General features: G+C 44.3%; 1 protein-coding gene across 1 annotated transcript in view; it reads right to left on the reverse strand.

The window, feature by feature from the left end:
* Window positions 1-5,812, reverse strand: part of LIN7A (lin-7 homolog A, crumbs cell polarity complex component) — a 56,289-nt gene extending 50,477 nt beyond the window's left edge. Inside the window, 1 exon segment of the mRNA XM_040554116.1 lies at window positions 5,488-5,812. Within this exon segment, the coding sequence (XP_040410050.1) occupies window positions 5,488-5,803 (316 nt within the window). The 5' untranslated portion in view covers window positions 5,804-5,812.
* Window positions 5,813-15,362: the final 9,550 nt, after the last annotated feature.

Raw genomic sequence — 15,362 nt, forward strand, 5'->3', positions numbered from 1 at the left:
TTGCTACCATCTCCAAAAAATTTTTTCAGCCTGACAGACCAGAGGGAATGGTAGGAACAGCTGCTCTCACAGAGGTGTCTCTCAAAAATTCCCTGACTTTGAACACAGCTTCTGATCAGTTGCATGTTTCTGAAGTAAACACGATTGGAAATTTAAGATATTTCTCCTCTACGCCCCACAAAGGTGGCCTAGCGTTAAGAACGCCACTACTTTTTGGAAGACATTTCCGTGTCCACGTAGTGCCAGCCGTGAAGGTGCAGCTCTCTGAAGAAAGGCAGCGCCGGAGGGCCGCCGTGCCTGGTGCACGCAGATGATGCAATGAACTTTGATTCATTTCCATCCCCTGCGACCACGCTCAGTTCCAACATCCACATCATCACGAGCTGCTTCAGGCCCGAGGACAGAGCCCTGTCCCTCAGCGCGCGGCCAGCTGAACCCGAGCCACCTCGTGAGGCAGAGCCCCCCTTGCCACAGCGAACCCTGGCACCTCTTCCAGTTCAAGCTTCTACTGCCAGAGGTGTTTAAGTTGTACGTCAGCATCTAACTTTTCAAACTATCTATTTTTGCATCCCTGACTGAAATCAAAGATGACATTCGGGTTGGGACTTCCTTTTATTCTTGCTACAGAGCTCCAGGAGACGCAACCGAAATGCATACTTAGCTAAAAAACCTCTTAAACTGCTCGGATTTTCAGAAAACATCCTTATATGTAAAACATCAATCGCTGGCGCAATCTGCTTACCTTAAACCATCCCTTCATATAAATACACTGGAAAAAAATATCAAATAAATGTTGACAAACTGATGTAAAACAAAAAAAAAAATACATTTTGGTCTGTGACCAGAATTGTCAATTGTTTCTCATCCTACACATAACAGGCCCCCCCTTTTTTTTTTCCCTTGGAAGAATGAATTTGGTTATTTATATGTCATCAGCTGGCATACCAAATAGAGTAATATTAGACTTAAAGTGTGTGGCACTTGCAGAAATATTTTTCTGCCTTAACATGCTAGGCTGAAGAGCAGTACAAGAAATCTCTATGACAGATAGAAACGCTTTGTTGAAAGCCATGCAGGGAGCAGCATAACCGCTTAACACTGTTTTGAAGGGCTTAACCGCAGAGTAAAAGATACTTGGCCTTATGTTGCACCTCTGCCAAGGAGTGTATTTCACACTTTATAACTCTGATTTTCTCTTCCTGATGAGTATGCTACGTATTTTTCTCCAAAGATAATATACAGAAACTTCTATTCAAAACAATTTCTATTATGTACAAATAAATGGGCACCGATGGGGAAAAATCCCTATTTATGTAGGTTTTGAGAATGAAAAGAGAAATGACAAGATGAGAGAAGGAAGGGAGAGCACCCTAGCAAACAACAATGAATACTAACAGTCAAACATCATCTTGTATCACATTTCATAGAGTACACCTACCACTGCTATCAGCTGATGGCGATACCAAGTCTGTTCGAATTCTTATTCATTGTCACTAAACATGGTGTTTTATAAAGGATTTTCTGGAAGTTATGGGACACCTACTCCACTAGAAAAATATCTGTTTGAATTGTTAAAAAGACAACAGAGATTAGCTATGTGTTACAGCTCAAGAGCAAGAAGTCTCTCTAGTTGCCTAGGATATATTTGAAAACAAGAGAAATTTGGTTGTCAACAGCCAATAGCTATGACCTTGTTGTAAAACTTCACAGGGATTAAAATATCAGCACTGGATATTCAGTCTATTCAAGTTTAATCTTTCATCCTTAATCACATGAAGAAGTGAAACCATCAGTGGCATGAGTGGTGGCTATATAAGGAAAAATGTAGCAGGACCTGGATTATTAATAATAAATCCCCCTTCACATGAAAAGATATTTCCATACTCTTAATCATGAGATGGTCGTTGCACAGGCTAATTGTATAATATGTTCAAAAGCAAGAAGAACAGTCAAGAAGTACTCTTTTAAAGCTACTGTTTCCATGGTCTTATGGAGAAAGGAAGAGAGACTGAAGTTTCACATCACTCCAAGTAAATAAATGGTCAGTTTTCTGTCAGAGCAGATTTTCATCTTGGAAGGAAGAGCACAGGTAAAATTTTATGTAAAACCAGCTTTATGAAAAATTTGCCAGATTTTTAGCAAAACAAAAAAGTTCAGATGGTGAACATCTGTTAAGCCTTACTAGCACGATGCCTGCTACAAACTGCATGCCTTCATAGGGCCACTCCTAAAACAAGCGCCAAGGGAAGCACAGAAACCTATTCCTCCCAACATATATCTGGGAGCACAGTGGCATTTACAGAAAATGCTTCCATCAGGCTGTGCTAATGCACCCTTCACGTGCTTCACACCCACAATGAGCTTCCTACAGCTGTGCAGCATGACGGGCATTGCGAGGAGAGGCACAGGCAGCGCTGCTGGCCCAACACAGAGAAAAACGAGGCACAAGGTGCAACAAGTGGTACACATTAAAAAAATAAAAATAAAAAATAGTATGGGCATTTTTAAGCATTTTCCTTTTGGTTTGGACTGCCTGTTTTGTTTTTTAAATGGAGGGAGGCAAATTAAACTGGGAGCATAATTTAAAATACATAACCTTGAATATAAAATGAAAAAAAAATCCCAACCTTACTCTTTTTGTCATTTTATGAAACACAGCATTGTAGCTGTTCATCTCAACACGGAAACAAGTAAAGCTTTCAAAGTTTCTATCATCATCCCTGAATCGGCCTAAAATATTCCCACAGTGAGCTCTGATGGGCACTGGGGATTACTGATGGGGTGCTTCCTTACCGACAGCGTGCTTCCAATATTGCATGTGTCTTATATGCTGAAAAGACAGGAAGGGTGCACTTTTTCTTTTTTTTTTTTTTTTTTTTCTCTTTAAGTAAGAGACTTATGTGGCTGTTAGAAGATGCCTGGCAGAATGCTCTTCCCCCTCACAAAGCTCTCAACCACTGGGCCCGTGTGCCCGCAGCAGCCCCAACGTGTAGCTCCACGGCTCTGTTTCCACCCTGCAGCAGTTGCTGATTCCTTCCCCTCCTCCCAGCAGAGCACCATGCAAAGGTCAGGCAAAAGCCTTGGAGATTAAATTGTAAGTGATTAAAATTTCCATTATTTTGTGAACTTGTTCCACATATTAAAAAGCCCTAATGGAACTTGCACACATTCGTGCAGGTAGAAAGGCACATGATGACAGGAATTAAGGAAATTAATTCCTGCGCTTTGGACTGAAGTAATCTTCCAGAATGTAATTGGCTTTCAATCATTCACACACAACGTGCCCTTCACCTTTAAATGGTAATTCATTTTACCATACAGATTTTGAATTCCGTTTGTGTCAGGCTTTAGGAAAGCTCCATCACCATACTGGAACACAGTACATGTTTTGTCCAGGAGCAGACTACGTCAGAGCGTAACTTGGATTTCTGATGTATGCATCCATACGGTGTTTTACCATTTCTGTGCCCCTTAGCAGGAGGAAATGCAAACACTCCCTGACCAGAGATCAAGCAGCCATTCAAGGCTCCGCAATGCAAGGTTATTAGTGCTGCCGCTCATGGAATGCTCTTTATTTTTTCCGCTGCGCTGCGCTCTCTGTGGGACACGACAAAGTGGTTACAAGCCTACAAGACTCTCCTGGGCTATGCCTAGATCACAGCAGAGCTGCGCAAAGCACAGTGACAGTAAACATAGCCATGTCTGCTTTAATAAAAGCAAAAGAAATGTGCAAAATCTCACTACATAGCACTTTCCTTCTTCCACGGCTGTGAGAGAAAGACTACAGAGGAAGTATCTGGAAGCACTAGGGTTGGAGTTGCTTCTGGAGTGTCAGCCCACCCACTGCAGTTAACGTAGCAGCAACCTGTTACGGGTGATGAAGTACACCTCACTGACAAAACAGCCTTCTCAGGCCAGGTGCAGTATTTAAATCTTTCTCCTTGCCTGTATTTTCCTTTTGCACGTCACATCCTATAATTCCGTGATGTTGCATCTCCCTCGCACTACTGTCAGCCCTGGCTGACGACCAGGGAGACCGTAACATTGGCACCCCTGCCAAATGGTTAGGCATATCCAGGACACAGCAGACAACAGATATATATTATATTTAAATTGGGACTAATTTGCATTTTTTGTGTACTGTGGATTTTTTAAAGCGGTGTTTTTGTGATGAAGAGGAATGTGTAATTCTGAAATAGTAATACTTGCCTCAGAAAAGCCAGGTTTGCTAATGGATTGCCATCTGTTCAGCCCTTTGCCAGGAAATAGATTTGTCCTGCTTACTGAAAACAGTATTAGGGTGAAACTGTAGATTACACAGTGGATTGCTGAGCAGTTTAATTTAAAGTGCATGCTAGCACTTTGTTATTTCAGTAAGAATAATTTTAGATTCTCCTTTTCTACTAATGTTTGAATTTAAGCCCTCTAGCAAACTGTATTTAGAGTACTTTGGATGTTGGGAAAATGCTGTTCACCAAGAGGGTGGTTGGGCACCGGGACAGGATCTCCAGGGAAGTGGTCACAGCACCAAGCCTGCTGGAGTCCAAGAAGCGTTTGGACAATGCTCTTGGACATAGGGTCTGATTTTTGGGTGGTCCTGTGTGGAGCCAGAGGTTGGACTAGTTGCTCCTTGTGGGTCCCTTCCAGTTTAGGATATTCTGTGATTCTATGATATTTTGTGGGCTGTTTTGCTCTCAGTTGAGTTCCAGGAAAGCTGCCCACATCACCTTTATCATGCTGAAACTGTGCTCATCAGGCTTCTTTTGCACAAGATTTACAGAAGGCACTCTCTACCTTGCTTTGAAGCACATCTTAACCCTCTAGAAAGAATATGTTAAAAAAACAAGGCAAAAAAAGAAACAAACAACACTGGCCTAAATCATGCGTTCAATCTAGAAGATCTAACTTCACATGCTGGGAGCCTCTCAGAGCTCCTCAATGCGAGTCAGGAAGAAAAATACATCAGCAACTTAAAATGCTGGTTTGGGAACTGTTTGACCTCTTTAGCTCACGGAGCCCGAGAAGCAAAACAACTCAGACATCAGGTAAGTTATTCTCCCCGGCAACCCACAGAAACCCAGCGGCCAAGCCTTGCTAGGGGCACAAACGCGCTGCGAGGGAGAGGTCCGATTTTTACATCCCGCAGGCGAAAGCCGAATTTAAACCCAACTTCCAGACTCCGGCACCCCTTCGGCAAGGCTGCCGACACCAACTCAAAGCACCCGGCGGGGTGACAGGTCTCCGCAAAGCAGCACCCCGCCACCGGGAGCCACCTCCCGCAGCAACCAGGCCGGGCTCGGGGCCAGGCGGCGGGGGCGAGCCGGGCGGAGGCGGCACGGCCGCGGAGCCCCAGCCCGGGGGCTGCCAGCCCTGCCGGTGGCCGGTCGGCCGCTCGCCGCCGGCGGACAAAGTTTTCTCGTCCGCCTCGCAGCCCCTCTCCTCCCGCCCGCCGCGGGGCCGCGCCGAGCCGTGCCGAGCCGCGCTTACCTCTGTCCAGCGTGAGCGGCTGCACGGCGGCCAGCGTCGCCATGTCTGCGGCGGGGCTGGAGCCCGAGTGACGCGCGGCTCCAGCAGCGGCGTGGGGCGCGGGGAAGGGCGGGGAGGAGGCTGGCAGGGAGAGGGGGCGGAGGAGGAGGGTGGCTCCGTGGGAGGAGGAGGAGGAGGAGGATGAGGTGGAGGAGGAGGAGGTGGAGGAGGAGGAGGCGGACAGGGTGCCCAGGGGAGCGCGGCTGGTTGTAGCCGGGGTGCCGCGATGCTGCGGGCGCAAGGCGGCCCGGCGGGGCCCGGCGCGGGCTGCCGGCATGGCTGCGCCGCCGGGCCCGGGGCTGCCGGGGGGCTGCCGCCGCGCCGGGCTCGCCTCGGGGCTTAGTGCCGGGGCCCTGCGGGCCGGGGGCGGTGGAGGGGCGGGCCGGCTCTGGCCCCGCCGCCCGGGGGTGCCGCAGCGGAGGGAGGGAGGGAGCGGGGCGAGGACGGGGCCGGGGCCGGACAGCTCCGCAGCGCCACGGGGTGGGCAGGACGGGCCCGGCCGGCCTCGCCTGGGGATGGGGGAGAGGAGCCTGGCTGCCTGTCAAGAAAGCTGGGGGGGACGTGGCCTGGCAGGGCGCTGCGGTGGCTGCCGCCTTCCCATCTGTAGACAGCGGTGCGGAGAAATGGCTGGGTGAAAGCTGTCCCTTCTCTTACTGCTACCCTGTGCAGTATCGGCATTTCTGTGTTTGCCCAAGAAGAGCTGAAACTGAGGGAATGTTACGGGGGAGCATGGTGCTCTCTTCCTTGCCCATACCCACTGGGGAGCTGGCAAAACAGGATGAGAAAGTACAGCAGCAGCAGGCTGCACCTCAGTAAAAGCCTTAACTGCAAGGGTATTTAAACACTGGTATAGATAATTAGGGAAGCTGTGGAAATTCCGCCATTAAAAGTTTTAAGAGGAGATTGAAAATGCATTCAGCAGTTTTAAAACTAAAGAAGCTTAAATAATAAATACGAGCCACCCACTTCTGATGAACTCAAATCAGCACAAATTTCTCTAATTAGTAAACAATAAACAGTAGACCATTCAGATATCTTGACAAGAAAATGTTTCATTTGGCTAAAACACTGAAGTCGAGAAAGCAGTTCCTGGTGAGCAGTCAGTTTTTAAAACTGAAATTAACGTAAAGATTTTTATTATGCAGATTTTATGTACTTGCAGAGCAGCTGGATTGACATAAAGCGTAACAGCGCCTCTAAAGTAGTCACATTACTGTATATTGGATTCAGGTCTGAGCAGGGAAGAAGTACGCATTTGGAGCTATAACAGCCTAATGTGACAACTCTCAAACTATTATGACACTTTAAAAAATCTACTACGGATATTAAAGTATGTTTAAATAATAGCAAAAGCATGGCGCCTAGTTAATGAGCCAATCAGGTTGTTTTTCATATAGGACTTCGTAAGCCTCAGGCTTGCTCTTTTAAACTGCCATATTGCAAACCGACATCTTGAAGCAAAATGCAGTTATGACAATAACTTTTCTATTAATATCTATGTAATGTTAATGCCAAATATATAGCTTCTCAGAAATATCCAACTTTAGAAATTGCAATGTTTGGGATTGAGCTGGGTGCCTGTGGAAAGCAATAAGCTTATTCTGACTTTATCCTTTTTTATCTACCGCTGGTCAGATTTCATGTGCTCTGCCACAGGGGCTAATTGGCACTTGGAGGAGAGACTTGAATGTGAGTATTATCTGCACTCAAGGAAGATGAAAAGCAGCATTTGCTGAAATTAAACATTTCCTAATCAGCATAGCTGCACAGCTAATGCTCAAGGACATTAAAGAATTAGCTGAAGAATACTTTAAGCAACTGAACTGGGAAAAATTTCAGAAATTGTCCAGCAGAATTCTTCTGCTGCAGAAGGAGAGGTGGAATGAAGCAGGGATCTGTGAAATGGCTCTTGCTTTCCAGTGTCAATTCCCAGTAGAAATAGTGGACTCTAACAGCACAAGTTAGCAAAGAGAAGTGGCACCACTTTCTTAGAAGGTGGATCGTTTTAGAAAGAAGTAACGGGTCTGCCTCCCAGCCTGCTATTCCTTGGGCTACACTGGACCGTTTAATTCAGTAACGTGTGATGTTTACTGAACCAACGAAGCTAGACTGAATTAACAGAAACTAGGTCATATGGACTGCAGACTGGCTTAGTGCCAGATTTTCAACATGTAGTTAGCAGTCAGATGCCAGCAAACAAGACTATTTCTAATAGGATGCTTGCAGACTTTGTCAATTTAGTATTTTATTCAAAGATCTAAAATGTAGATGTAGAGGCTTTGGTCGCTATCCTTTTAGATGACACAAGTTTTGTTTTGTTTTTAAAAAAAGAATCACCGTGAAAGTGAGTAAATATTAAAAGAAGTTGTCCTTGAAAGAAGGAATCTCTGTCCTTCAAGATTTCCCAACCTGATTGGGCAAGGACCTGGGCAACCTGCTTTTGCAGCAAAGTTAGCCCTGCTTTGAGCAAGAGGTCAGACTGGATGTTCTTCAAGTCCTTTTCAACCAAAATTATTAGAATCATAGAATCATAGAAAAATTAAGGTTGGAAAAGACCTTCAAGATCATCTGGTCCAACCATCACCGTATTACCAATGTCACCCACTAAACCATGTCCCTAAGCACCATGTCCAACCTTTCCTTGAACACCCCCAGGGACGGTTATTGTATGATTTTGTAATCAAGTATCCAAATTGCTGGTAAGAATTATTTGAATAACTGTACTGAATTATTACATTCCCAAAGTAGTGTGTTTTAATGCTGCTGCGAGCAAGTAATGAAGAATGCAATGGGTACTTGCAGGACTGGAGATTGTCTTGGGGAGGGGTGTTCTCACGTAGCAGTCTCAGCATATGTTCTTGGTGCGATGTTGCCTAGAGGCTCATGTGATCCTTGAAAATATAGAAAAAGGAGTGGCACATAGAACTAGGGAAATGATCTTCCCTGTGTACATAGCACTGAGAAAACAACTTTCTGGAATGCTGTGTCCAGACCTGGTGTTTGTCTTTCAAGGTGGGAAATCAGCTTTGACGTGAGATTTAAGGAACTCAGTCCAAGCTTACCGAAGAAAAGGGTAAGAATGAACTAAATCACTGTGTGTAGGTAGGCCAATGTATATGGAAGAGGCGTAATGGTGGAGGGTTTTATAGCCTTAAAATTTATTGTCTTATGACATAAGGTGGCCCCATGGCTGGAAGTTTAACAAATTCAACCTTGAATAAGATGTACTATTCTGGCAGTAAGGATAACATAGGGACCAATTACTCACTGTTGCTCGTAATCTGAACAAAATTAGATGTCTTTCTAAAAGGCTTGCTTTGATCTAGCTTCTAAAGAAAAGTAGAATGGCTGAGGTATTCAGGAGGTTAGATGAGATAATGATAGTGATCTATTACTCTCAGGACTTTTACGACCTTTTGGCTTCCCTCATGAGTTGGTGTTGCAAGGGCCAGAAAATTATTTCTACACAGCACGGTGTAATGGAACGTGGCAAAAAAAACCCAACACAGCTCCAAATAAGTTCGCTGGCTGCCTGAGTAGCGCATCTCCACTTGTCCTAAGCTTTGCGTGGGATAATTAACTCCCTGGAACTAAGATGCTGCTGCATGACTGGAATACTGCAGTAAATGCAGCTATTTGCTTCAATGCCAGAGCCACCTTTAACAGGTGGAATCCCTGCTTTCTGGTGGCTACAGAGGTTTGTGGCAAGAGGCCGTACCGCACTGGCATAGTTAAATCTGTTTGGGTTCTACAGCACTGTATTATGCCTTTTAGCCAAGTTCTAGATGTTAGTCACTGGACTAAATGTCTTGTCATGACTGAATTTCACCTTGGGTACTTGCATTTGGGTTCCTACCTACCTCTCCCATGAAATTTCAGCTTGCTGCAGGACTCTTCACATCCAAGTTTACATTGGAAAGTTCGTTGGGCAGTTGCTTTATTTCACCAGAGGCTACAAAATGGATTATTTTTATTATATAATATAGTTTTATCCTGCTTATGCCCCTTTTTCTTAAAGCATTATGTTATCCCATCTCTTGTATCGACTTGACAGCACTGGGGAATGCTGCACACTCTATTTGCAGGATGATCAGCTGTATCAGGCATTCCCGCATCAAACATAGTTTGATTATATTTGCATATTGCATGAAACTCCGGGTTATTTCAGTGAAGATCCCAGGTACAACAAGCTTTCAAAATTATAGATCACGCCTTAGGACTGAGTCACAACACACAAATGCAATTGCAATAGCAATAGCCTTTTCTCTTGTTTGTGCTGCCAAATGGTTTCACTTGCACCTTGCACTTCAGTACAACTAAAAGCAGATTCCAGTAGTGTTGTAATATGGACTGTGAATTCTCAAAAGACTGAGGATTTTTTTCATCATTCAAATTTGCTTTTTGAGTGGCATTTTGCCTCTATGGGGGAAAGAATCCTTCCTTTTTTAAAACCCATCAGTTATTTCCATGCAGTTTCCATGGCAGAACTTGCTATATGAGACGTCTAATGGTTTAACAGCAGTTTGTTTATTGGGCAAAGAACTGCATAAGTTTCCCATAAGAAGTGTAATGTAGTGCTTTCTGAGAATTATAAGCATTACTCACATGTACATTCTAATATCATGTAATAGATTACTTTTTGTAGATAACACAGTGGCTGTTTTCCCTAACACCGAAACTAATCTGGCCTTTAAAAATACTTCTTTACCTTTTTTTTTTCTTTTTCAGTTTTTGTTTAAGACTCAACTCCAGTTGGCAACAGGGATAACAGGATCAAGCTTTGCTGAAAGATTCTGTTTGGACTCCACTGAAATTCAGATGCAGGGTCTACTCCTCAGTCCAGTGAGTTTCAACATGGGGTCTATAGCAGCCTGTAAGTCTACGTACTCTCTAAAAATAACTGCTGCAAAAGAAGAGCAAGCCTGCTGGGCAGGGCCCACCCCTTCTTTTAGGCCTGGAGGCAGTTTAAAAGCACCTACAAATCAAACCTTTTATCCTTGATCACCTTTGGATATCCTTGGTATCTGAAACTTGAATCTTGTTCCCTTTGTTACCGTGACTTATTGTGGCTGCTTTAAGGACTGAGTCTCTATGTGAAGTTTTGTCTGTACTGAGGCCCTTTGAGAAGAGGGCAAATTGCCCTCTATAAGGCCACAAGCATCTTCAGCTGGCTAATTCAATGCCAGTTCAGGTTTCATCTACAAGCACCGTACCTGTAGCGTCAGCATATCGACAATACGTGAATTCACACAGATCAGAGCTAATGTTTTTAGTTATTTGAAGAACTGAACAGTAGCATTATCCACCTACCTTCTTTGTCCAGTGTATGAATATATACGTTGAATTGAATTTTTGGATCAACATGATTTATTTTAGAAGAACTCTATGAATGAAAAGAAAAAAGAGGAAAAATGCAGACCTTTCTGTGGAAACATGTTTATTGATTATGCTTTACTGGGTTTCTCACTGTTTACATCAAAAGATTTCTATACAGAATAAAGGAGGAGAAATAATGTGTGGTCATGAAATAGACAAACTTGACCTTAAAGGATGTTAAAACAGCAGAACGTATTTTAAATTGTTCCAGAATTATCAGTGGTGAACTAATATGCAGTGACTATGCAGTGGTGCATGGTCAAATGCGTAGACATAGAGGAAAAAGAAAGTGCAAGGGCAAATCATGATTCCATAAAATTGCAGCAGCTAATTAATTTGGGGGTGTGAACAGTGCAACAGATAACACTGGCTATCAACCTTATATTTACTGAAGCTGTTAGCCCTGTGTTCATTTTCAGGTGAGATCAGTGACGTTATGATATGCATCTGAAAATGGGTGGGACCTTGATTACAAGGAGTTATTGTAATTAACTCTGATTTTAGTATACTCTGTAAGTATCTTTTTGAGCCCTAAAAATTAAAATATGATTGAAAAGCCCTTTTGGAATCTAAAGTGCATTTTCAAATTTTAATTAGGAAGTTGAGAAGAGCAAGCTGTTTACTAAGCTAATGTGTTTATTAAGCTAACGTGAGACATATGAGGTTGAAGTTAACCTTAAGTCTGATCTGAAATCATCAATGACATGATGGAGCTACACAGATAACCAGGTTTGTCAGTCTGAGCATCACAAAGCAGAAACAAGTCACTGAAGAATAAAAAACTTCACCATTTGGAGAAACGGTGTTGTGACTGAAATGAAACTCAGCAGTATTTCTGTTTTAGGCCTGCTTATTTAAAAAAATAAATTAAAAAAATACTTTTCAGAAGGCGGGTTATGATGGTACTGAAGCTTTCCCCTGCTTTTTTATTGACATGCTCACAATAAATGCACTGATGTGGGCCTGAATATGAGGACTGCTTAATGATTGTTGTTGTAAATAATACTTTGTCTTCAGAAGGAGAGAGAGACAATGGGAAATATGATTAAGTTGTCTTGGGCTAAGAAGCAGTTTAATAGTTGTCACCACATCTCCAATCAACATCACTTCAGGGCTGATCCGCGTGACATTGCGAACAATTAAATTACATCTGGTCACTGCAATGCAGTCACTCTCACTTGCCAAGTTATTCTGTTTCCTTGTGCATCCCAGTGGCAAAACCAGCTTCGGGATATGTGTGCAAATGCTGGGGTATCTGTGCATAGTCCCAATATTTTAGTAAACTTTCTTTTCTACAGGCAGTTTGAAGTCATGCTTCCTGAGCTGGAGAGTCTGCAGAACTAATCCTGCAAGCATCTGGGCATAGTCTCTCTGCTGTCACGGTAAACTTACTTGCTTCAGTGCAGTTAACTTGTGAGAACAAGTGACTGAGTCAATTCAGAATCTAATTAAATGGTGTATACAATATTTACTTCATGGAAGGCCTTCAGGGAAACCTGAAATGTAAAGATTAAAGGTTCCTGGCTGATTTCTGGATAACTTATTTTTAATAGTCAGAGGAACATTTCCTCTTGGCGCTACAGGAACAGCATTTTCCAACACATGCTGTTGTCCATCTGCTCAGAGCCCTCAGATGACACCATTCTGGTAAATTTGCTCTGCATTCACATTTAGAGACATCAAATTTGCCTTCAAGTTGACCCAAGTTCCATTCCAGGCCAGAGAACAAATTCTCATTTTTTTCCACGCTAATGACTGCAGCCCTGTCAACACTTTATATCTAACTTTTTCTTTAAATAGGCAGATAACAGCTGGGATTAACTGCAGGGATTAACACCAGGTCACAGGGGTCTTGTGACCTGCTTTGTCCCTGGCCACAGATGATGATCAATGCCCCTGAAGCAGCACTCCAGTGCCATTAACAGCTATCATCAAGCAACCATGAGCCTCCAATTTTTCTCTAAGACTGTGTTAGTTTCTGCAGTGACAGTCAGGACCATCTCATCTAGTCAGTGACTCCAGTGATATTGTAAGCACAGAGAGTTCTCTCTGTTCATGCTGGAGCTCTGTTCTCTGGTGCCATCTCCCAGTGTTGGCACCAGAAACCATTTCCCGTTGCATCTCTTTACTTAGTCAGACAAATTCCCTTATGGAAATGTAGTTACTTGTGCTCTACTAGCAGCCCTTGGAGACAGTGGCTGTGGTCATAGTGACCACCGTACAGCTGCCAGATTGTGCCTGACAATAATTCATGTGAAGGAACCCCAGACAGCACCCTGCGTATGCCTCCCCCAAGAACAAGCTCAGTGTGTCAGCAATTCACAGGCCTCTTTAGCATCTTTCCAGTAATGCCCTTCTGCTGAAATACACTGTGGGGCTAGATTATGGACACTCGCTGTGTAGAGGTCTGTGAGACAAAGCAGTCACTCCCAGCCAACTGGGTGATTCTTACTTGAGTTGGGGAACTGCAGTGGACTCAGTGGACTCAAGTGCAGGCCTAGGGACAGACCTGGCTTTACCTCATGGTCTGATCACTACAGTAGTACAGGAAAGTGGGCCATAAGATTATCCCTAACCAAAACCTTCTGCTTTGTCAGAAATGGAGGTGGCAGGGTAGAGGAGAGAAGTTATGAGAGAGAAATAATGTCCTGGTTTGATTCTGCTCTGCCTATTTTTGTTGAATCCAGCTTTGTGCTTTGACTTACATAATCCTTTTTTATAACAATGATTGACCCAATCTGCTGCCCTCCAGTGAGTACTGGATATACTGTAGTGCAACACTGAAATGGGGCAGAATGTAACCCCATTTACAATGACATGCATCTGGAAGACAGTTGGACCACCTACAGCTTATTACTGCAATCTTGCTGTTGTCCTGTGAGCTCCTCTTTTCATCACCATATGATATCTCATGTGCTGGGAAAGAAGGAAGAATGTGAGAAGTCTGGGTAATGAGAAGACATTTGGGTTCAGCAGCTCTACCTCCTGGCTAAAAGCCAGCCCTTCCAGACCCAACCAGACCCTGTTCTGCCTTGCCAGCTGGGGAGAGTCCTCTGACCTTCCCTACCAGCCCAGGTTACTAACCGGCGTGGAGCATGAGCCCTGTACAATGTCTGTGATTTACCAAGACTGAAATAATAAATGTTGCAGAACGCAGTGCACTTTACAGGGTCGAATGTCTCTGTGTTGCACTCCCCAGTGCTGTGTGAAACCTTCATGGGCAGCTAGGGCTTTATATGATTATGCGTGACTAAGATAATGTCCTTGGATTTCAGTCGCAACACTGGACAGTCCAGAAACTAAGCAAGAACAATAGCAAGAGAAGGGCACTGCTATCAGCAGGCTGTGGGATGGGAATTTGCTCAACTTGTCATTTTTTTCTTTTGCTCTCTGTCCTCAAAAGGTCTCAATTTTGCAGTTCTTTTTTTTTTTCTCTTTGTTTTTTTTTCTCCTCCTGAAATGAGACTGAAGAGACTATTTTGAGCTTGAGTTTTCTGGCAGCAAGAAGGGAAACTCTTTATCTCACAGATGTGCCAGTGAGAGATTTAAAGTCTGTTTTCTTTTTTCCCTCTAGAGATACCTGTGGGTTCTTATTACCCCTGTGAAAGAAAAGCTGTGTCTGTTTTCCTTGCTTGTGAGGGATTTAGGAACTCTCTTTATGTAAAACTGCTGAACCTGGCTGTACACCTGGGTATTTCCAGGAAAAAGAACTATTATTATGAACAGATAACGACTTCAGAAGAGCAGAGGACTTCAGGATCTTGGTTCAGATTCATCTTCTGGTATGGGGATTAAAGCCGGGAGGTGTGGAGCTGGAAGGATTTCCTCTTTGTATCCAGACCTTACAAAACCATCCCCCATCAATTACGTGTGCTTTACATTTTCACTCAGTGCAGCTGCTAAAGGAGAAGCTTTTCCCACAGCAGGGCCGATAGTGTACAAGCAGAGCTGGCTTCAGTCACAAGCAACGTGGGGAGCAACACGCAGAGAGCATCGCAGTGTGTCGCTACCCCAGGGCTGCCCTCCTGAGCTCCGCTGCCAGGCCAGAGGTGAGCGCTCCCTGCATGCAGGGAACACTGCCTCATGGCAAGAGACAGCAGTGCTGGGCGAGCTCTGCCTGCCCATGGCTTTGGTACACGACAAAGTGCTGTCTGCTGGCAGGGTAGATAGACCCTTCCTGCATTTAGGAGCAGGAGGAGGTGTGGGCATCACTACCTACCCGCAGCCCCCAGAAATGTTCCTGGACACTTGGACCTGTGCTGGGCCCCTACACTTCCACAGCTGCTGCTCTGCTTTAAAACTGAATTTTGTTGCAACGCTGAGGGCCGGAGACACCAAAATTAAAACGTTTTCAGCTGTCAGCAAGCTCTGCACTGAAAGTAACAGGTTCATCTAGTATACCATGGTATGGTCAGGCTGTAGGGCTGTATGCACAAGGGGGCAGAGCTGAGCTGCAGCGG

Source organism: Cygnus olor, chromosome 1, assembly GCF_009769625.2.
Source record: "Cygnus olor isolate bCygOlo1 chromosome 1, bCygOlo1.pri.v2, whole genome shotgun sequence".
NCBI classification, from domain to species: domain Eukaryota; kingdom Metazoa; phylum Chordata; class Aves; order Anseriformes; family Anatidae; genus Cygnus; species Cygnus olor.